Source organism: Sturnus vulgaris, chromosome 8 (assembly GCF_052056855.1).
Source record: "Sturnus vulgaris isolate bStuVul1 chromosome 8, bStuVul1.hap1, whole genome shotgun sequence".
In the NCBI taxonomy this organism is placed as follows: Eukaryota; Metazoa; Chordata; class Aves; order Passeriformes; family Sturnidae; genus Sturnus; species Sturnus vulgaris.
Window position 1 is genome coordinate 18,942,569 of NC_142250.1, and position 22,955 is coordinate 18,965,523.

The 22,955-nt window shown below is 44.5% G+C and overlaps 1 protein-coding gene across 5 annotated transcripts in view; it reads left to right on the forward strand.

The window, feature by feature from the left end:
• Positions 1-20,605, forward strand: part of GBF1 (golgi brefeldin A resistant guanine nucleotide exchange factor 1) — a 103,856-nt gene extending 83,251 nt beyond the window's left edge. For 3 of the 5 annotated variants that reach the window (XM_088169033.1, XM_088169035.1, XM_014879903.2), the window contains 23 exons: positions 1,047-1,249; positions 1,681-1,804; positions 2,103-2,228; positions 2,822-2,904; positions 5,198-5,434; positions 6,363-6,456; positions 9,002-9,178; positions 9,678-9,742; positions 9,844-9,967; positions 10,527-10,598; positions 11,490-11,584; positions 12,029-12,182; positions 12,396-12,618; positions 13,866-14,029; positions 14,339-14,585; positions 14,980-15,179; positions 16,120-16,270; positions 16,619-16,749; positions 17,104-17,205; positions 17,787-17,900; positions 18,136-18,313; positions 18,515-18,652; positions 18,968-20,605. In XM_088169033.1, the coding sequence (XP_088025159.1) occupies positions 1,047-1,249; positions 1,681-1,804; positions 2,103-2,228; positions 2,822-2,904; positions 5,198-5,434; positions 6,363-6,456; positions 9,002-9,178; positions 9,678-9,742; positions 9,844-9,967; positions 10,527-10,598; positions 11,490-11,584; positions 12,029-12,182; positions 12,396-12,618; positions 13,866-14,029; positions 14,339-14,585; positions 14,980-15,179; positions 16,120-16,270; positions 16,619-16,749; positions 17,104-17,205; positions 17,787-17,900; positions 18,136-18,313; positions 18,515-18,652; positions 18,968-19,254 (3,489 nt within the window). In that variant the 3' untranslated portion in view covers positions 19,255-20,605. The remainder of the gene's footprint in view (positions 1-1,046; positions 1,250-1,680; positions 1,805-2,102; positions 2,229-2,821; positions 2,905-5,197; positions 5,435-6,362; positions 6,457-9,001; positions 9,179-9,677; positions 9,743-9,843; positions 9,968-10,526; positions 10,599-11,489; positions 11,585-12,028; positions 12,183-12,395; positions 12,619-13,865; positions 14,030-14,338; positions 14,586-14,979; positions 15,180-16,119; positions 16,271-16,618; positions 16,750-17,103; positions 17,206-17,786; positions 17,901-18,135; positions 18,314-18,514; positions 18,653-18,967) is intronic. The other 2 variants (XM_088169034.1, XM_014879904.2) reach the window with 1 other exon arrangement.
• The last annotated feature ends 2,350 nt before the right edge of the window (positions 20,606-22,955 follow it).

Here is a 22,955-nt window from a genome sequence, read left to right on the forward strand (position 1 = left end):
CATAGAAATGCTGCTAGTGTTATACAGTCCCTTCAGGCCTGTTAGACCAGGGCAATGCATGATTATTTTATGGCCTCATTGGATCTTTGAGCACTCCATGCTATTTCAGGGTCTGTGTTTCACTGCAGTTTTGAGGATGCTCACACAGGCAGGGGAGGCAGAGACCAGAGGACTGGTAGCTTCTGAGGTACTGAGAAACCCAAGGGAGCTAGTAATCATGATGGTCACGAATTTAGTTCACTAGGTCATTGCTAACAGCCTGATCGTGATAGGAGCTAACAGGGAACTGACATTTATTCTGGTTCCTTAGTAAAGTTCATACCGTTGTTTGTGCTTTTGGTTTTTCTGAACACCACCAAGAACATTCAGTTAACCCTTTCTTAGTTGTTTTATTCCACTATGACTATGATATAGTCTAGTTTCCTAGGAGGGCAGGGTGACTTCCTTTCAGAACCAAGTATGTAGCTGCTCTTCCCAGCCTACAAATAACCTTGTCAGGCTGGAATACCAAATGTTCCTGGGACCACCCCTCACTAGAAGAATGTTGCTAGTTCTTAGTTTTAGCTTTTGCAGCATTTCTTCTTTACACCTGCTGAATAGGTGCTGAGAATTCTTGCTGCCTGTCTCCTGCTGGTGAGGTAGCTATGAGAGCCAGGAGCCAAAGGGACAGGAGAGGACAGTAGAGCAATGCTGCTGTTGTAACTGGTAGGGCTGATCTTGCCACATGCCTGGGGTTTATCTGCTTTGTTTGCAAACCAGAGCAGGTGAGACATTTGAAGTAGCAGAGCTTATTGCTTGCTTAAACATTAAAGCTTTTTGGAGACGGCAGCTCGTGCTTACTCTGTCCAGTACTATTTGATGGTGAAACCTTGTGATGAATGCAGATTTTCTGCCTTTGATTAGCCTTTCTCCTGGATTACACAGTACTGTAAACTTGATCGTGCTGAGACTGATCTTTCTTCTGTTTTGTTTTTGGTTCAAATGCCAATAACAATCTAAAGTACGAAATACACTTCAAGCTGTAATTACCAGAATGTCTCCTGCAGCTCCTGATAACCGGCACAGAGCAGTTCAACCAAAAGCCAAAGAAAGGGATACAGTTTCTGCAGGAGAAAAACCTTCTTGCCACCCCCATTGACAACAATGAAGTGGCCAGGTGGTTACGGGAAAATCCTCGGCTGGACAAAAAGATGATTGGGGAATTTGTGAGTGACCGTAAGAACATAGACTTGCTGGAAAGCTTTGTTGGGTGAGTATGCTTCTGTATCTCTTTAGTCAGGAAACAGTGAAAGTTAAGAGTTTAGTAATAAAAAAGCAGTAGAATGGTAGTTCCTGGAGGCATTTGATTTCTATCACTTGGTTCTCTCTGTACTGCCTTGCCTAAATCCTGTGCATCTCTTGCTATGGTAACACCTTAGATATATAAAAGTATGATTTTCAAGCGCCTTTCCCCAGGACCAGTCTCCTTGAAGACTGGAGTGATAATTACATACATAATAATTTCTAAGATTGTTAACTTTCTTTTATTGTTTTTGGCTGGTCGTGGTATATTTCTTTCCTTCTTTCCTTCTCTCCTCACCCTCCTCTCTACTGTCTAAGCAAACAAGATTGTAGTTATTAAGTTTATCCTACCTTTCCCATCCTATTTCAGCTTCTCATTGCATTTCATTGTTTTTGCAGGACATTCAGCTTCCAAGGTTTAAGGCTGGATGAAGCTTTACGACTTTATCTGGAGGCCTTTAGATTACCAGGAGAGGCACCTGTAATTCAGAGACTGTTAGAAGCCTTCACAGAACACTGGAGGGTATGTACTTGGTGACAGAAAGCTCAAAACTGCATTCTTTCTTGCCCGTCTGCTTGCCATGATGGACATGTCAGATCAAATGGCCTATATAACTGTGCTCTGCAAGCAGCAGCTGTTGTTTTGTAGGAGCTGGCAGTGGTAAATAGATTCCTGGGCTGCTTTTTAGAAGCTGGAGCCAGAACCTGGGATTTTTGTTTGTCCCAGAGATGATTCAGTACTGTAGTTAGGAAAATGGCTGTTTTGGTCACTGATACCACTGTTCCCGTAGGATTAATTTGTGCATATATTTGCCTTTCAGAAATCAAATGGGTCTCCGTTTGCTAATAGTGATGCCTGCTTTGCCCTGGCCTATGCAGTTATTATGCTGAACACTGACCAGCACAACCACAATGTCCGCAAGCAGAATGTCCCAATGACTCTGGAGGTGGGTGTTTCCAGTGCAGGCATCTGTCTCCTCTGGTTCTGAAAACAGTGTAGTACCTCTCTTTATCTCAATGGCATTGTCTCTTTTCTTTGCCCCTCTTCACTCATGTACACAGTAAGCTGGAGTGCAGCAAGCTCCACAGCTAGGTACAATTTGAGAGAGTAGCTGTAGGCAAGAGACAGCCTGAAGAAATAGGAGCTTGCCAGAAAATGAAGCAAATTCAAGAGGCTTGTGTTTGTGTGAACCATCTGTATCCTCAGATATAGTAACATGCAGAAGATTGTTGTACTGCTTTGGACTTCTACAGAGTTCAAGTCATGTGAGTTGCCAGTGCAGTGGTACAGGCCTGCCATTCTGATGTCCAGCCTCAGCTAAGCACGTGTTGTCTCTGCTTCTTCCTTGTGAGCAAAGACAGGAGACACTGCATGCTACTCCCACTAAGAATAGCATTTACCTTTGAATTTTGAGTCTGCATGTTGAAGAATGGAGGAAAATCTCCTTCTGGCCCCATGAAAAACAAGTAAAATACTGATCCTAGCTAAACAATTAAAGTTGGAGGTACTGGGAATTAATGTTGGTGTTACTTTTCTCAGGAGTTTCGGAAGAACCTGAAAGGTGTGAATGGAGGCAAAGACTTTGAACAGGACATCCTGGAAGACATGTATCATGCCATCAAGTAAGACTCAACCTGCCATCTGCATGTATTCAGAGAGCAAAGTAGAGTTGTTGGGTCTGAGAGATATCTGGAGAGTATGGAGAGAGACTCACTAGTCATGTGCCTGTTTGCCTCAGACCAAATTCCAGCTCTGTGTGGGGCTGTGGTAAACAAGCCTGTCACAGCAATTGCACTTGGATTTGTATCTTGGATTTTTGCCATGGTAGTTTAATCCAGATCTTAAAATAAATTTAAAAAATATTTTACTTATATGAATATGGAAAATAATGGCTGAACAAGACCAGCACATGTGAAATGCTATCTCTAAGAAGGCTCTGTTCTCCAGAGCAGACCTTCAGACTTTTTTAGAACTTTTTATGTGGTTCAAGAGCTAATCTCATCCCCAGGGCAGCACTTGTACCCTGATGCAATGTGTCCAGCTCTCTGTTTAATATATTCTTTTTTTGAGCTCTTCATATGAGGCTGCTCTCTGCACCAGCCTCTTCTGCTACCCCTGAAGCTCTTGGCACGCAGAGCAGTATTTGAGGAGAGTTCCTGGTAGCTGAGGCTCTTCAGTATGCAAACTGGCTTTGGGTAGGAAGCTTTAATAATAGCTCAAAAATCAGTAAATAGGTAACTCCAGGCCTAGCCAATTTGAATCTGTGAGAGGATTACATCTCTGAGGAGACAGGTTGTGACTGAGTCTCAGCTGATTTCCATCTGCAGTGGCAGGCAGTAGCTGATGCTGGAAGCAGGGCAGTGTGATTAGGCTGACCCTCTCTTTTGAGCCTTCTCCAGGAACGTGGGGTGATGCCTGGACTGAATATCTGAAAGTTCTTCAAGACATAGCTCTACCTTTCAAACAGAGCTCTAGTTTTGATTGGCCTCTCTCCCCAGACGATGTTCTTAATGTTTTGAATAGTATACTGAGCATATACAAATATCTTTGTTATCCAGAACCTATATCCCAGTCTATTTCCCTTCATTCCCCCCTCTTCAGCAGATATTTCAGCTTTTTCAGTATGTTCTATGATTAGAATAATTGATGTATCATTTCAGTATTGCTCTATCTCAGATAGATTGCTCCAATGTCATAGTTGAGACTGAGGAACTATTTGTTTATTTGTCATAGTTGAAATTGAGGAACTATTTGTTTATTTGTATTATTAGGGGAAAAAATAATGCTGCAATCTGTATGAAGTAGTGTGTAATCTCTTCAGGATCTTAGAATTTCACTTTTGACCACATTTGCATTTCCTGAAACCTTCCAAGTAAACCCATTCCCTTGCTTCTGTTAATTTCAATCATGTATGAAATTCTAGAAATAATGTGCTGTTTACTGCAAACTTACTTTCCTATATTATCCCAGTAATAACAGCTCTTGTCAAAATATGCCAGCACCTGAAACTGAGAAGAGCTTATTTCTTATGGTTAAATCAGGAGCAGTTTTTATAGTTGTTGTTAGTGCATGAAAATTGCCTCTTTGGCAATTGAAGTATGTTATTTTTTTATTGTTGCAGAAAGAACTCTTCAGATTGGCTTTAATCTGCTATTCTTAGTGGCTTTGAAGCTCTTGTTCACTTAGTTGGTCATTTGCAGAGGATTTTCTCTTGTCCATTGATACCCAAGTCTAGGGAGCATGCATTTAGGCTTTATATGTTTTAGTCTAGGATTGCAAGCAGTACGTGGCATTAATCAAAATTGTTTTACTGCTGTATAGCTTCATCCAAGTTAGAGTAAGGAGCTGTAGTACCCCGGTTATAAATGACCCATCATACTTTTGGTTTCTTGTTTTATTTTTAATTGCATACTACTTTTCTTTCTAACATTTCATTTTGACAGAATATGAATATTTCCATTATTCTTATGCAAAGATAGTCTTGCCTACTGATGACGGCAGTAGTGCAACTATTTAATTTAAAATGGAAATGATGAGATGAATAGAGCACTCTTAACAGGCTGAGAGCTGAATGGAGGTTGAAGCTTTGCCAGTGTGCTGTCCAGAACTTCCCATCATTTAATGGCAATATGTGTTGTGTTTTGCACTTGTAGCAGTAGGTACCTGCTTCTTCAATACTAACCTTACACAGTTGCTGCTGTGTGGTTCTGACAACCAGCAGGCTTTATATTCAGGATATCTAAGCAGGGCAGGTGAAGCAGGGAGGCCTAGGAAAACAGAATGTTTCAGGAGCTGGCAAAATCATTCCAGAATAGGTGTTGCTTAGCTCTGGGACTACGTAATGAAAGACACTGTGTAAATGTTAGGTTTGGCTCAGAATGAAAAATTCAATCTTTCTGCTTTCCTCCCTTGTAGAAATGATGAGATAGTGATGCCAGAAGAGCAGACTGGTCTGGTGAAGGAAAACTATATCTGGAATGTCCTGCTGCATCGTGGTGCCACTGACGAGGGAATATTTCTCCACGTGCCTCCTGGAAGCTATGACCATGACCTCTTCACCATGACATGGGGGCCCACCATTGCAGCACTTTCTTATGTTTTTGACAAGAGCTTAGAGGAAACAATAATCCAGAAGGCTATCTCTGGTTTCAGGTAACTTTTACCTTCATGAAACCCAGAAGAGTAAAAGTGGGACCACTGCCTCCGTTTATCTGTTAGAGAGACATCACAGTGACTATCAAATGTTGCTTTTCCTGGCAACTGAAAAACCCTTTTTTATGACCTACAATCCTCTAGTGTTCTGTCATTTGTATCAGTTCATCCCATCTTGGCCTCTCTGGCTTGCCAGTCACTGTTTAGCTTGACTGCTGTGTTGTAATAAACTAAAGTGCCTAGGGTACGTATTTTTAGACTCCGACCTGGTTACATTTAAAGGACCTACTGACACAGCTAGGCTGTTTAGAAGTGAAGGGGAAAAGTCACTCAACTTGCCCAGTGACGCTGACAAAATCTCCATGTAGAAACAAAACCTTTCATGTGTATGAGTCCATAGCTGTGGCTGAATGGGATGGGGGATTTTGTTTTCTTTCCCAGATGACCAGTAGTCAAAAAACTTTCCATCTGTGAGTAACTCCATTGGAATGATCTTTGGTCATGCTTCTATCAGACCAAACGATGCTTTAAGCATAGTTTTAAAGCTTTGTCAATACACTGCTGTAGCCATGATGTCTTGGGAACTGGACTTCAACACTTCAACACTTCAACACTACCACCAATCTCAGCAACTCTCTTATGTCAGGACAGGAGGTTGGATATAATGCTCAGGTGCAAGTGGTTTGTCTGTTTAGACTCATTTCTTTAAATTGATCCTTGCATCAGCATAGACAAGTATCAGTATTTATGGATAAGTATTGAGTTTATTTAAGCAATAATAGTAGACATATATGTATAAGCATTCATTATGAATGAGTGGAGAGGAAGGTCTAAAATGTCAACAGAGAGGGTCTCAGATTTGCTGTCCTGTAGACAGACTTGTCTGTGCTGACTTAGTACCTTACTTTCTGTTTTCTTCTTTTACCAGGAAATGTGCAATGATTTCTGCTCACTATGGCCTTAGTGATGTGTTTGACAATCTCATAATTTCTCTCTGCAAGTTTACAGCTCTCAGCAGTGAGGTAAGTTTGCAAAGAGGGGAAAGAAGCATGACTTCTACTACACTGGGTCTCTCTTCCTCTGTTAAGCAGCAATATTTGCTTGTTTTAGTTATCATTGTATCTGTAGGTATCTATCAGTCCATGCCCAGAGTTTTCTGGAGGAAGTAATGGGAAATGTGTAGTGAAGCGAGACTACTGTAGGACAGGTTCAAATATGCAAATTTTCTTTTACTCACAAGTGTGAGTTGGTGCAGAGCAGAATGCCTTGATGTAGAATTGTTTATTCACCTACTTGATCTGAAGAGACTTAGATCTCCCTGTGGTCCCAAGCAAGTTAATACATTTTGGATATTGACTATTCAATTACAGGCTTTATGTAATGCCAAGGGGAACTGTTTTGTTAGGAGCTATGTAGATGCACAGCATAAGCATAAAGGGGTTAGAAAAACAAATGCTTTGCATTGTCAATTGGGGTGTGGAGTCTGGTAATAGTTGTTAGCCTCATATTTGGCAAGTCCTGAAGACTCTTTGGAGTGTACTGTGAGAATAAATTCAGGGTGCTGTGGTTAGGGTAAGCTTTATTGCCCAGATCTATTTGTGCGTTACAACACCCGCCTGTTTTTCCCCAAAGTGTTTGATAGACAGTGTGTGGCAGACCATGCTGTGTACTAAGGAGCAGTCGACAGCAATTCCTCTAAAGGGTCAGAACTCCCAAAGAATCTCAAAGTACTGCACTCAGAACCACTGCAAGACCCACAGTGAGCAGAACAGAAATGCCACACATATAGGAAAGGGAAACAAGATGATTCAAGGCTGAAAGCATGGGAATAAAAAGGCCAAGACAGGTGAATTTTTTAAAAGATGAAGAAATCCCAAGCAGAGGGTTTGCTTTAGATTCCCTCTTCCTCCACAGCTCACAACAGTAAAGATGCAGTATTTGATCATCCTCAGGCACACCAGATCTCAAGACTATCAAGAGGTAACTCAAGCAGAGGAACGTGTGCCGTGAAACAGTTTGACACAGATTTACACAGCAGAAGCAACTAAACTAGACTGAGCCCTCAGATGCACCAGTTATTGTCAGCTACATCCCATCTGGTTGTGAGAATGGAATCTGGAGCAGTCTGAGATCTGAGTTAATTAAGCAAGCATGTCTTTTGGTGATGATATAGAATCAGGGACTTCTGGATTTGAAGAAGGCCGAGTTCTTATCTTTAGCCAGATTCCAAATACATTGATTACTTTCTGCTGCCCTAAATTCCTGTAAGGCTTGGAGACAGTAGTGGAATAGGACAATGGAACAAATATTTAAGTGTCAGGAGGAAGGAGAGAAGGAGGGGCCATCTTCAGATGACTGAAGAGTCAAAGCAGGCATTTGCTCCATGCACTGCAATTGCCATGTGTGGCCACTTTGACTGAAAGAAGGGAAATGGAAAGGAATGTGGAGGGGCTTTGAATGATTAGGAAGAATGAGTGCTCCACTTCATGATCCATAGTTAAGATTCATACTGACTCAGTATGTAAGTAGTAGCAAAACCTGTGTGTGTGTGGTTTTCAGTAATGTGGCGTCTTGCCACAGAGCAAAATCGGGCATATTGCTGTTTGCACCCTGACACTTCAGAGATATATGTATTCATGTAGTTTCCCCATAGCAACAGTGGAAAAGACTCAAATTGCTTGTTGCATTTCTGCCAGATTTCAGATTGGCACTTCTAATGGAGTTTGCTAAATCAAAGACCCGTTTTTATAACAGTTTTGCCATCAGTTTGGCTGAAGCAAGAGATATTTTTTCTGAACTTCAAGTCTGAGATAGGATACATTGACTCCTTCAATCCCTTGTCTTCTCTTCCATTCTTGGTGAGGGGGTAAATATGGATTTTGTCCACATAAACAAGAGAATGGCAAAACCCATCTCTTCTCAAAAGGAACATTGCAATGACCTCAAGTACTGCACAATCATGGAGCATGTTACACTGTTTGATACTAGCTCACATGGTTGCTGAGGTTTTTTTTTTTGTTTGTTTTGGCAGCATATGCTTGATTGGTTTCAATGATTTCGCACACTTTTTGTATTTTGAAAAGTTGTGAGTGTGTTGAAGAGATTATGAGGATTTGAGATCCAGCAATCATTGACAGAGGCTCCACATTATGATTGAATTACTGTGAATCTTGCTGTTAGGTAGTGGTAGGAGTAATTTTGCAAGTCAGTAATGGTTTTGGCCATAGTTTCCTTATCTAACAGAGTGGCAGAGTAATTGCTGCTTCCAGAGGTGATGTAGTACTTTTTGTGGAAGGCTTTGATCCTGAGCTGAGTTCCTGTAGCAGGATAAATTAGTGGGTTTTCAGCAAGCGCTTTCAGAATGTTCTGAGTTGTCATTCTTGGGGAGTTTATATCTAGTTCAGTGATTCAGCTTGTATCAGGTAAGCTACCTTGTACTTGTTTTTGTGCTAAATGAATGTGAGCTGTTATCTTTCCCATAACCAGTTCTGAAGCATCTGCCCTAATTTCTGTTGAAAAGAAAACATCTCTTTCTGACTGATTGCCACCGCCTCTTCTTTCCTGCAGTCTATTGAAAACCTGCCCACTGTTTTTGGAAGTAATCCCAAGGCCCATATTGCAGCAAAGACAGTGTTTCACTTGGCCCATCGCCACGGTGACATTCTGCGAGAGGGCTGGAAAAACATCATGGAGGCCATGCTACAGCTTTTCCGAGCAGAGCTGCTGCCCAAGGCCATGGTGGAGGTAAGAATTAGCTGGGTGGTGGATAACTGAAAAGTTAGGGGAGTGGGAAGCTGGCTTTTCATAGAGCCAGTTCCAAAAGTATGAGAGCTCTCTTGCAAAGGCCTGGCTTTGGTAAAGTGTGTACAGAACTTGGGAGCCTGTGAAGGGTATAGTGTTCAAATTACGTGCAGCTTCTTTTGTAGCTTGTTTCATTTTTTCTCATTTTATTTCTTGTTAGATTTGAGGAATTTCAGCATTTATTTTATTTGAACTGATTTTGAATGTTGTGCAGAAGAGCAACATACTTATAGGCATGAATTACTAGAGCACTGCATCGGTGTTACCAGATGAGAGTGACACTTTACTGACAGGATAGTGATGTGAAGAGCTGCGTTTGACTGCACACATATGGGCTGTTTGGGGTAGTGTTTCATCACCAAGAGAAATATAATGGGGCTGGGGAGGAAGGCTATACAGAAATGGACAATTGGTCATATGCATGTCCTGTTCTGTGTTCCAGGTTGAAGACTTTGTGGATCCTAATGGCAAAATCTATCTGCAGCGTGAGGAGACACCATCCAACCGGTGAGTGGCATAGATGTCTCAGGAAGTCTTTTCTGTACCAAGGTTGGAGAATAACATGATTTCGTGTTTTCTTACTGATGCTGGTGTCTTCTGATTTGCAGTGGTGAATCAACAGTACTGAGTTTTGTTAGCTGGCTCACCCTCAGTGGGACAGAGCAATCTGGTATGAGAGGGCCATCTACAGAAACACAGGAGGCAAAGCGAGCGGCTTTGGAATGCATAAAGGTAACCAATAGGCTGTAGAATAACTTGGTTTTTTCCTTGGTGACAATACTATGTGGGTAACAAGCAACAGAAGCGTAAATATGCAGTATTGCAAGTAACACGAGACTTGAGTGCGGAAAGAATCTACAGAGGAGCATATCTGGATTGACAGCTAAACGGTCTTTTGTGCTGCTGTGCACAAAGGTACTAACACATCAAAACAGGAATGATTCCTCAGGCTGGGATCTGCCCTGGGCGTCACAGTCCTATATTTAAAGACAAATTAATGAATTCTGGAACAACTAATCTTTTCCAAGACTGTGTAAAGATATATGGTGCCAAAATCTGAACCTGGGGTTTGACCACTGTGTGGCCAGAGGAGTTACGTGATAAAATCTGTCTAGCACAGATCAGATCTGTTAAAAGTAATTGATGTTAAAGAGTGAACTAGTTGGAAGTTTTCCTCCAGATAATAACAACTATCTGTGTCTTTCCTGTGAACATGATGTCTTTCTGGAGGATTTGTTTGTATGCCTTCCACAACCCCCAGATGCACAGTTGTCTTTTCTGTATTTTGCAGCAATGTGATCCTGAGAAGTTGATCACAGAAAGCAAGTTTCTCCAGCTTGAATCCCTCCAGGAGCTCATGAAGGTGAGAGAGATATTGGGCAAGGGACTGGTAGTGGAACAAATGTGCTATGCGTGATAAGAGGGTATGTGCTGTGTACTCACTTAACTCCTCTGTCCTTAGAGGAGGTCTTGGAACTATTTGGGATGTGAAACTAGTCTTTAGTTCACCTATTAAAAATAACTTCTGTGCTGGCAGACACAAATTGCTCTGGTAGTAGAAGAAAACATTAAATTGTGGAATGCATTCTAAAAGCCTTGAGAACTCTTGGCAAGTGTTTGAAAGGATTTGTAGTTCTGTGTCAGAACTACATATTTCAAGTGTGCTGTGTACCTTATGAGAGGATTCTAAAAAACCACTTTAGAGGCAAGAGCTGTACAAGAAATATTTGACAGTGTGTTCCTAAGTAGTGTGGTACCTGGCTGCTGTGGGAGGTATAGTAAGGCTGGACTGGACTCATTAGCCTTTGGGCTAGAGAAGCTCATCTCCCTGGGGCAGTGTCATCTCAGTTCCAGGGGAACATTGTGCTCCTACTCCGATTATGTCAGGAATTCTCCCTTCATATACAACCTGATGGCTTGAGAAGAATAACTCCAGTATTTGTAGTCATTCTTAGTCATTTGTAGTCAGCTTTTTCTGTACTTCACATGTTACTAGCAAGAAGCTGCTGGATATCAGAGTTCCTCTTCATCTGAGACACTTTGTCAGAGTTTAACATCTTTTAAGTTCATATTGCATTTTGCATAATAAAACCAATTTATTTTTCCCATAGATTTAGCTTGACCTCTAAGCAATGTCTTTGACTATGCATGACCCCATTAGGAAGTGGAGTACAGTTTTGGCCAGACTCAAAGCGTTCTGTTGGTTCCCCATTTTTGGGAGCTTGTGATTCATAAAATATCGTGGCTCTTCCAGGCTCTAATCTCTGTGACTCCTGATGAGGAGACATACGATGAAGAAGATGCAGCCTTCTGCTTGGAGATGCTTCTGCGGATTGTTCTAGAGAATAGGTACGACTTTGAAATATATACACATTCACTATAATGTCCCTGCTTTACTGCAGCTGCTGCCTGGGTCCAGGGAATGAGTTCCTTATGTCTGTGATTTGCCAGCTGAAGCAGCATGTGGCTATAATTTCAGGGCTTCTTAACAATTCCACTCTAGCATATGCAAACAGAAAGGCTATTAGCTCATGAATTAGTGCTTGATATCCTGAAATCTGGAGAATATAAACTAAATTCCAGAGGGAGAATTCTCCCACCTGATTGCTTTGCAAGTAATGAGTAAGAAATTTGATAGTTTTGTTGTTTCTATGTGTCCTTGTATCTCCCAACTGGAATTTTTCATTGAAGTTAAGAAATAATGAATTGTCTGGAGTTGTGGGAGAGGTTGCTGGATCCTGCTTGTCTCACGTCCTTTCGTTCTACCCTTTCCCTCCTTCTTGCTGTGGCTAGGGACCGTGTGACCTGTGTCTGGCAAACTGTCAGAGACCACCTTTATCATCTGTGTGTCCATGCAATGGAGTTCTGCTTCTTGGTGGAGAGGGCAGTGGTGGGGCTGCTGAGGCTGGCCATTCGGCTGCTCCGTCGAGATGAGATCAGTGCACAGGTAAGGGAGTTTTGAAAGGCAGTTACTGGGGTTTTGTGGCTGTACCCAGTGACACAGGAAACCAGTTACTGTTGGATGGACCCATATTTAACCTGTTTGTGCTGCAGGCAACAACAAAGAGCAGTTGTAACTAGCTCTAACAGATGAAGGAGTACATTGCTAGAGAATGGAGAGTAAGTAATAGGGTCTGTTATTCTTGTCTCCTCTGGCCAGGTTCTCCTCTCATTACGTATCTTACTTATGATGAAGCCAAATGTGCTATCCAGAGTTAGCCATGAGGTTGCCTATGGCCTCCATGAGCTCCTGAAGACCAATGCTGCCAACATTCACTCTGGGGATGACTGGTACACGCTCTTCACCCTCCTGGAGTGCATCGGGTCTGGGGTGAAGCCGCCTGCAGCCCTGCAGGTTACAGCGAGGGCAGATAACGACACAGGTAAGACAGGCCAGCTTTTGCTAGGAAATCTGATGCCTGCCTGCCAGATAAGCAGCTGCTTCATCAAGCTTTTCAATTAGCAAAGGGGACTGCAAGAAAACAAGGCTGATATTAAACTACATTAGCAAGATTAAAGACCAGCACCTGCTGTTCACTCCTCATGGTCTGTTCCTGTGTCTATTCTGCCATCTCTTCCTACTCAGTGAGCAGCAATCCAGGTGCTAGTCCCTGGGAGCAGTGGGAGGAAAACTGATATCAGTTCTGGCAGCTGTAGGAGGTCTTTGCTCTACCCAAGGAGCATTTTCTGGTTGTGGTTTGGTGCCATAGGTCCTGTAATCTCGTATCTGGGCATGTAATGTAAACCCAGCTGCTGTTCCTGTCATACTTGCTTCTTTTGTGGGCCTGACTCTTTTCTGTCCCCATTTTAAGGTTCTCATAAAAGGAGTTGTTCTTTGAAATTATATTTCCAGATCCATTTGTAATAATAGTCCCTGAACCATTCCCACAAGACCAATGCACTATTTCTCATTTCTCTTGACTGTGTTAGAAAGGCAGTCTTTTCAGCAAATTGTTCAGTTTTGCTTTAGCCAGCTGTCAGTATATTTGAAGCTGATGTCTTCAGACTTCTAAAGCAAAGAGCAATAAAGGACTTTTCCGTAAGAAAAGTCCTTTTGTTATTCTCTTTGCTTTTCTAGAATTTCTTTGATAGGTCCGGATGCTTTGTGCTAGACAGATGGGAGAAGCATGATTTTTTTAAAAACACTTATGGACTTTGCCCTCTGAATTAATGCTGAGCTGTCTCGTCTCTCTCCTTTCTTTTTCCTTTTTTTAATTTTTACTGCTTCTGTCTTTGCTGATAGAGCAAACTGCTTGACTTGGCACCTTGCACATCAAAACATTAGTTCTCTGCCTCCTTCTGAAAATGTTTGGTGCACTGTTCACAGCAAGTCTGTCTGCTGATGAGTTTCTAGATGGTGTTGGACAATGGAGAGAATGAGTTTTTACTTCTAAGTAACATATCAGTAACTTAAATTTGTCCCTTGTAAGGACCTCTCTCAGGACATGTGAAATTTAAAGTTACCCTAAATGTCAGGGCAGGTAGATCTGACAGGTGTAGAACATATTAATAACCACTTGTGGTCCTGGTTGATGCTGATCTGACTGATCTGGATTGCTTCTCCCTTATCCACAGCTACTCTTGCAAGTTCTTGACTTGGCTTTGATCTAAACCCCTTTTTGTCTTAAAGGTGCTCAGTCAGACAGCGAGGTGTCTTCCTCCTATCATCCAAGTGACACGAGCCTGGACCGCGGCTACACCTCTGACTCCGAGGTGTACACGGACCACGGGAAGCCAGGCAGGATGCATCGCTCCGTCACTGATGTGGATGTCATGAACAGTGGCTGGCTAGTGGTGAGTAGCCAGTGGGCTTCTGGTGCCCAAAGAACACTACTCCTATCATGGTTGTGAGCAGAGAGTGTGGTAGTGAGACAGAGAATAAGACAGTAGAAAAGAGAGCTAAGATGAGCTGATAATGTAAAGGCAGGATGGAGAGACACAGATGGAAAGGAGAAAGCTTTGAGGCAAATGAGGAAGAAAGGGAAACGAACTGTACAGAAACATTACCTGTTGGCTTCTGAAGAAAGGCCCTTTCAGTGTGTGCATGAGATGCTTCCTGTTATGCTACCCTGCTCCTGCTTACCCGCTTCCTGTGGCCTGCAGGTGGGGAAAGATGACATCGACAACTCCAGATCCACTGCTGGGGTCAGCAGGCTGGGTCCATCACCTCTCGTCAACCAGTACAGCCTGACAGTGGGGCTGGATTTGGGCCCACATGACACAAAGTCTCTCATGAAATGTGTCGAGTCTCTGTCCTTCATCGTGCGAGATGCTGCCCATGTTACACCTGAGAACTTTGAGCTCTGTGTCAAAACAATACGTATCTTCGTGGAGGCCAGCTTGAATGGGGGTAAGATGGCCCTTCACTTGCAAACCAGGATTTGGCTTGGGGTGGCCAGTTGGCAAGCAGTGTGAAGTATACTGTCATGGAATGAGTCCCCAACCCAGAGAAAATGGTCTACCAGGAGAAAAGTGTCCTGTCTCCTGCTAGCAGCAGAGACCTTGTTCTTATCCCCCTCCCTGGGATGGAGGGGAGTTCTGGAGGTGATGTGGAGAGAGCAGTACCAGCTCTTGCAGAAAGTTTTTCCCAAGTGGCATTGGGTCTCCTCCAAGCCGTAGTGGTCATTTCAGAGGACAGGGCCCTTTGCTCAGGATATCAAAAGGTGACTGCCCTTTGTGTTGCAGAGCAGAACATTTTGTAGTGGACTGTTGTATATGGAATGCTGTTGCCTTTTATGTTCTAGGTTACAAGTCCCAGGAGAAGAGGGGTAAGAGTCACAGGTATGACAGTAAATCCAGTCGGTTAAAAAAAAAGCCAAAAGACAGCTCCACACGGCGATCCCGGGTCTTGAGCCAGCACCAGGCGCACACACACAGTGATGAGGACGAGGACGAGAGCATCCCTGCCAGCTACCATACTGTGTCTTTACAGGTTAGTCAGGACGTAAGTATAGCAAAGATTTCCTCCTCTCCTTTCCCATTCTTAGGGCCTGGCTAGGTAATCACTGGAATTCTTTATGGGGCAAGGGAGGGCTGCATGCATCCTGGATAAGTGGGCACTGGCGGGCAGAGCATGTCTGTGGGGGCAGTACGTGGTTCACAGTGAAAGAGGAAGACTGCAGTTTGTTCTGGCAAAAGCAGAATAGCAATGGAGAGAGAGGTCCTCGGAAAAGCAAGGAAGAGGTCTGAAGCTGAGAGTCACTGTAGTAAGTACAATGAATTAAGATCATTTAGAGATATGAGGTTCCTGTAGGATTAGCAAGGAGTCTGACAGGGCATCTGAACTGGAGGAAAGGGGAAAGCCCTGTTGGCTGAGGCACTGGAATTTCAAATACAGAGGACTGGGCTAAGGGAGTAATTTCTCCCCAGCTGGTACATCAAAAGTGTGAAGGCACAGGCCTGCTGCCTGCGAGGATGCTTGGTCTCAGTTCAGTAGTAAACTCTATAGAGTGCTGTCATGTGCCCATACAGGCAAGGGATCTTTGCATGTGCTTCACATGTCTTTTTTGTTAAGAAAAACGTTGCAGAGTTGTTCTGGACTGCACTACTGAATCACTGGGTTTATCCTATCCCTCTGCCTGGGAGAGTCAGTGCTCTGTGCCAAGAAAGAGCCCATTCTTCTTTTGGACAGGACTGGAATGGTGTTCCTCAAAGATGGGGTTGACGTGGCTACATCTTGTTGAAGATGCCTGGCACCTGACCACTTAAGGGGGGCACAGACAGCAGGACCTGACACCATCTCTATAACTGTGCATGATTGTGTGCATACAGAGAGCAGGATGGAGTAATCTGAGCCTTTTAGCCTTGTTTGGAGAACAGCAGAGATCAGAGTTGCTTCAAAATGTAAAGTTCTGCGTGTTTCTTACTGTGCCATGTACTTGCAGCTCCTGGACCTCATGCACACCTTGCACACGCGAGCAGCAGGCATCTACAGCTCCTGGGCGGAGGAGCAGCGACACCTGGAGACAGCGGCCAGGAAAATCACAGCGGATTCCCGAACACTGTGGTCCAACTGCTGGTGTCCTTTGCTACAGGGTAAAGCCATCCCCTGGCGATGAGAGCGAGCAGAGACACTGCCAAAGTAATGGCAGGGAAGTTGAAGAGCCAAGAACTAACTGCAGAAAGCAGGCATAGGTTGTTTTTAGCTTTGTTGTAATTGAAAAACAACTTGCATCAGATTTGGAAAAACATCTTTAGGATGAGTTAGCTTGCCAGCATGTTTCCGGATCTGGTAGTAGACTGCCAGTCTGTGGCCTGGAACAAATATAATCCTTTGTTTTTCACAGAGGATTTTTGATCTTCACTAGACTTTTTACTCTAGACTGGGGAAGTAGGGATGTGACGCTCTCCCTGTGGGCTTTGCCCTGAATCCCTCTCTTGCAGGTATTGCCTGGCTGTGTTGTGATGCCCGACGCCAGATACGAATGCAAGCACTCACTTACTTGCAGCGGGCCCTCCTGGTACATGACCTGCAGGCCTTGGATGCCCTGGAATGGGAGTCCTGTTTCAACAAGGTAACCACCTGGCTGGGATGGGTATGTGAGCAGGGCAGCATTGTCATGAAGAGCAAAGCTGTGTGCAGGAGTGTTGTCCTACTTCAGCATTGTCTTCTTGAGCAGCTTGTTCACTGCAACAGACAAGATGTTCCATATTCTGGTCCTGCAAAAAGTTCCTCTCTGCTTAGGCTTCTGACAGGGCCTTTCGGAGTACTGAAGTGAATCTACTCATGTGCACATCCCATTGCTTCTGTCATGTCCTCTGCCTAGAAGCCACCAGTTCCAAAAGCCAGTGCCTTTCTGCAAGGCTGTCTGTGAAAATCTCATCAGTCATTTTTCAGCTCTAAAATATCCATGTGTCTGATCCAACAGGTGTTGTTCCCTCTGCTAACCAAGCTACTCGAGAACATCAGCCCAGCTGATGTTGGTGGGATGGAAGAAACTAGGATGAGAGCCTCAACACTACTTTCCAAGGTGAGCACACCTCTCTGCTGCCTGAAAGCTTAGGGGAAAACATGTTCCTCAAGAAAACCAAACTGTTTGCTATGTTCACTTCTCAGAATCTCTGATCTGGACAGGTGTCAGATGCTAGTTGACTGTCTTCAGTGCTGGGCTTTTTCACCAGCATCTGCTGCTGGGACATGTCTTCTTTCCAGAACTGTCTCCATGATTCTAGTCCTTGGAAAAGTTGTCAGGAAGAGGTTTGTGACTATGATAGAGAGAGAGAAGTATTTCACTCAACATTAGTTGAAGACAGTTTATTCTTGGGGTGGAATGATGCATGTCACAAGCTGATAGTCATGACCTGAGGCAGAGGTCTGGAAGGGCTAGAAGACATGATGATGCAGACTGCAGAGGCCTTCCACAAAGGAGACAAGATCCACTCCTTCACATATGCATCTCAGAAGAGTGGAGGCCTGTGGCATCCTCAGGCCAGTCCTGTGCATGTTCCCAACCTGCCACAAGGAGGGGGAATTCAGGTTTGTGAGACTGGCTTGTCAGTAAGCAGCAGCCCCTATACAACTTATTGACGGTAGGTGTGTCTTTTTTCCCAGGTTTTCCTACAGCATCTCTCCCCACTGCTCTCACTGACCACTTTTGCTGCCCTGTGGCTTACAATCCTGGACTTTATGGACAAATACATGCATGCTGGCTCCAGTGACTTACTGGTAAGGTGCTGGATGCAGTCCTTTGGGCAACCATTCATCGCGTTTCAACCTTCTAAACTTGAAAGGTGTTTTGATTTGGTGTGGGTTTTTGGGTTTTTTTAACTTTTTATTCCTTTCTAAACCACTTAGTTCCATAGTTTCTTGCCCTGGCCACAGTTTCCAAGGCAGCCCATCGGCTGTTTTGAGCTTTGGTTCATTACTATCTGTCCCTTCTGTGTCATGTTTCTGATTATAGCTGGAGGCCATTCCAGAGTCTCTGAAGAATATGCTGCTCGTCATGGATACGGCTGGGATATTCCACAGTGCTGACTCACGGACAGGATACTCAGATCTCTGGGAGATCACCTGGGAGCGCATTGACTGTTTCTTACCTCGGCTGCGGGATGAGCTCTTCAAACAGACAGTCATCCAAGGTACGAGAGGCTGGGAAACCTTAAGAGCACAGGTTTTGGACCAGTGCTTGCACCTTTTCCAGTACCTACCTGCCATAGTGCCTTGATGCTGATGAAATGAGTTGTAGGAGGCTGTGGGAACTTGGCACAAGGACAAATTGAGGGAGGGTGAAGGAGTGAGCAAACTGGTGTGTGGTCTGACTGCATGTTTTGTCTTCCCAGATCCAGTTCCCAACATACCAGTGGAGCAGCAGCATCAGAAAACAATAGTGTCTGCCCTGCCCCCTTCTCCTGTAGGGGATGTGAGACCATCCACTCATGTGGTTCCTTTGGAGAAGCCTTCTGAACCGAGTGTCAGTGGTGAGTCCTGTTTTCTTTTTTCTGGAATCACTTTACCAGCATGGTGGCATAGATCTGCTTTCCCTTGCTTTAGCATGGTCTCTGGTGACCAGGCCTCCGTTGTTGTGAAATGTTGTGCTTCCCTATGGATAAGTTGTTGTAGAGGTTATTGGGGTGTGCAGAATGCCTATGATTGACCCCTGGTCTTCCGGGCCTTGTATGAAATGGTAAGTCTGAAAAGGCCAGTGAGTTGATTTTCAGCCCTGCTTAGTTTTGAGCTAATACGTGACTTTGTCAGGACCTGTGTAAGGATCTATTTTCTCTTCCTTCTTCCAGAGTCTGAGAGAGCCACTGCAGCTGCCTCACCCACCATCAGCACCTCTGTCTCTCCTTCCTTCCCAGCATCAGCTTCAACAAAGTCAAGCCCCGTTACAGACATACCTCCTACAACAGCACAGCCGCCGCTCATCCTGCAGCCTCTTGCCTCTCCGCTGCAGGTCGGGGTGCCACCTATGACTCTTCCAATCATTCTCAACCCAGCCCTAATTGAAGCCACCTCTCCTGTTCCCCTCTTAGCTACTCCACGACCCACTGACCCTATGACAAGCTCTGAAGTCAATTAGTTGGAGGGTGTCGGAGAACTGTCTGCTGAGGAGGCGCTGTGGGTGGAGGATGCTGGCCAAATGTTCTCTGGTAGTGGGCATGTTTGTTTTAAAAGATTATGCTAATCTGAGCAGAGGGGCTGTTGCCACAGTCCTCTGGAGCATGTCCCATCCTGCTCCCTTCTTGTGGCATCACCTAGAAATCTGCCCAAAAATCCTTGTCTCCATGGAGGAGTACTCAGTTCCACTGACCAGTCTCCCTCCTGCCTTTGCAATCTCAGGGGCCAGGCAATGCCCGTGCCCAGCAGCCTGGGACCAAGCTGCCACCAGTTCATCTGGTAAAGAGGGAAAACTTGTTGATGTCACACCAGAAAGGGGCTGCAGTACAGGACTGCCTCTCAAGATTACTCAGTCCAGTCCCTGGGCAATTCCCCAGCCATTCCCTAGCTTTCCTGCTGACTCTTCTGGTTGCACTGCTTTCTTTGGGATCTGGGCATGCCTGGATTCAGCAGGTAGAGAATTTTATTAGAAATGTGGATTGCTTACAGTGCAGCTCACAGATTGCTACATAGGGCTTCTTGCCTGCTGGCACATGCTTTCCTTCCTCCAACACAGATGACAGCAATCCATCCCCAAGCCAGATACAGATTAAGCAGCAGGCGAGTCTGATAGGGGCTTTCATCCCTGCTTCTGTAAGTGTAATCAGGCTTTCTTCTCGTTGGAGAAGGCAAATCCAGAAGGCTCTGCCTAGCTGAGTAGATGAGAAAGAAATGCTGAGAGCAGAGCACCATGGCCATGTCTCACACAGCACTTGTGAGGCAATCGTGTTGTTTGCCACTCGCTGCACATTGGTCTCTTGGTGACCTGCCCCTCCTTAGGAGAACATCCTCTTCAGCTACAGATGTGGGGATCCGTGGCAGCTGCTGACAGATGCCCAGCAGGTCTGCAGTAGTTTCTCTTGGAAGCTCTGAAGAGATCACATCCTTCTGCATCTTCTTGTTGGGATCCCATGTCCTTCTACCCACAGAAAGCCCCTGCAGCTGAGGCCCTGGCAGTGATTCTTGTGCTTCCATCTTGCCACAAGGACATCCCGCTCTTCCGCCTGCTCATGTCCAGAGCAGAGCTGGCTGCCTGGCAAGCACTGCATCGCTGATCCTCCTCCCTCGACTAGTTGGCTAAATTCTCAGTAATTTCAATCTTGGAAATCCCCCTGGTGACTGGGAGGGGCATGGGTGGGACTCCAACCCAGTGTATCCTGTAAAGAGAGGAACCTGCAGTTGGTGTGGGAATACAACCAGTGTACATACAGAGTAAATGGCTACAAATCCAATGGACTTTTTACAGTGTAATAAATATACATCCTGTAAATGAATGTTCTGGTGTTGCACTCCTTTTCTGTCATGGAGCTTTGGCTCAGAGCTTTGGAAAAAACGGAGTTTACTTGTCAAAGTGGTGTGCCCTGGCTTCATATACCAAAGTCCTTCAACAGAGTGCTCTGTCTGGAGGGAGCACAGGGGACTTGTCAGCTTGGAGGTGGGTGGGGGGCTGCAGTGGAGGTTAGCCATCAAGGCTAATCAGGAATGGTTCCCATCATGGACAAAGCAGAGCTGTAATAGAAAGATTGGCTCTTTCAGAAAGCAGTAGTTTCACGTGGGCTGTAAAATTTCTGGTGTTATATTGGTACATGCTCATGCACCACCTGACTGAGGACTGAGGGCAGAGGAAGCAGAGGCTTTGCTCATCTGGTCAAGGTGCCAGAACATAGACCTCGGTTACAACTCAGGTGACATTGGTGATTCTTGGATGAAGAAGAAATCCTTGTTTCCATGGACAGGACTCAGAGTTGGAGAGGGCATGAGAGATGCCTGGCTCTTCCAGGCCTAGTGCTTGCCATGGATTCGAACAACTACACTTCCCTCCTGGTATTTTCTACTTTGTTTCATGGCAAGATCCACGCAGTGCTACAGTGTCGTCAGAGCCATGCGAGGCATCAGTACCTTCCCTATTCCAAGAGACTCCTACAGATTGGTAAGGGGGTTAAAAACTTGGGAGTATATTTGAATTGCATGAGAAAAGGTCTAAATATTGCATAACGGAAGAGTAATGTGCGTACTAGGAAAGTCTTGTTAATAAATCCTGGTTCCCTAACCCCATTTCTACCATTCCTGGAATATTTTCACTGCTGCAGCTGTCTCTTCCTCACCCTCCACTGCCTGTAGATTGTGTCTTTCCAGCCCTTAGATGTTTTCATTAATGTATTTTGAGTCCTTGTGCTGCTCGTGGTGCTTCTGTATCCAGCCCTCCTCTTGTCTTTCTGAGCCTTCACTTCTATTTACAGCTCTATTTTTCTGCTTGTTGAAAGCTTTAGATGATTAACTCTTTGTAAACCATTGCTCAGTTGTCAAGTGCCTCAATATCAGGACTGCTGCCCTCTGATCCCCAGGTGGTCCTCTGACTTTTTGGGGTGGTGTCAGCTAATAGCAAAGCTCCATTTTGTCAGCTGCCTTCAGATAGCTGTTTTGGGTGCATGCTATGTTTTAGCCTATGTTTGCAAAACTCAGCTTCTACTGAGACCATTACATCTTAACTCAGACAATTATGGTGCAAAGCAAAAGCCACCCGAGAGGGCTGCAGGAAGTGGAACTAGAATGGAAGAAATGTTGGCTGGAAAGACAGAATTGCACTTTAAACAGTTTTCACTAGACTGTAAATAGGAATGGACTGAAAAACCAGAAAAATAATTTTTTGAATGTTGTTTGGATTTTGCAAGAGTTAGGTTTAATGTTGAAGAGAAAAAAAAAAATCAGGAAAAGTGCTGAACTGAAAGGAGATCAGAATCAACTGTCAGGTAGCATGTGCTACCTGATATGTTTATCAGTAAGTCTCTTGAACTCTGTAAGCTAAATTACATAAAAGCCAGTCATACTACTAATGGCTGCTGGTGAGGAGCAGTGTTTACAACAGTACCCCTTAGATTTGTCCTAGCATATACTTTTTCTAGTCTTGGACTTCTTTCTCATTTTTACTCAGGATCTGACTAAATATTTTCCAGAGAAGGCTGAACAGACATCACTGTGTTTTGGATTTACCTGCTTCTTCTGTTGCCATTTTTGTCAAGGACTTCTACTGCTAAAGCAGAATAGAAATATGTACTGGGATTTAGCATGTGCCTGTAGAACACTTTACTGTAGAGCTGGTGTTTTCCTCATTGGTATGACGCTTACTAGTGTGAGAAATTCTATGGAATGATAAGTCCTGGCTGTACCAAACATACATTTGGCACTGAAACTTGTGAAACAGAAGCACTGCTGCTTTTAGTCTCAATTTAAAAACTGGATCTGAGCATACTCAAACCGTCTGGAAGAAAGATTTCCAAGAAGTATCAACAGTGAGCTGGCTTTTTTAGCAGTTGCCCTCAGTCCTATAATGGCCAACTATTGAACTCCTCTGGAAAAACGTATTCCTGTTACAGAGGCTGATGTGTTCTGAAGCCACCATGCTCGGCATTTTCAGCCCAGCTGGGCAGCAGGGAGCCCAGCAGGGCTTGTGCTGCTTGCCTGTGGCCCTGGAGTGATGCGAGCCGTGCCAAGGCTGCTGGAGGCAGCAGCCCCGGTGCAGCGGGCACTGTTCCCACTGTCCATGTGGTGTGGAGGCCGCTGGGAGAGGGAGGGCCAGGCCTGCTGCCAGACAGGAATGCACAGGGCAGCTTTGAGACCACAACC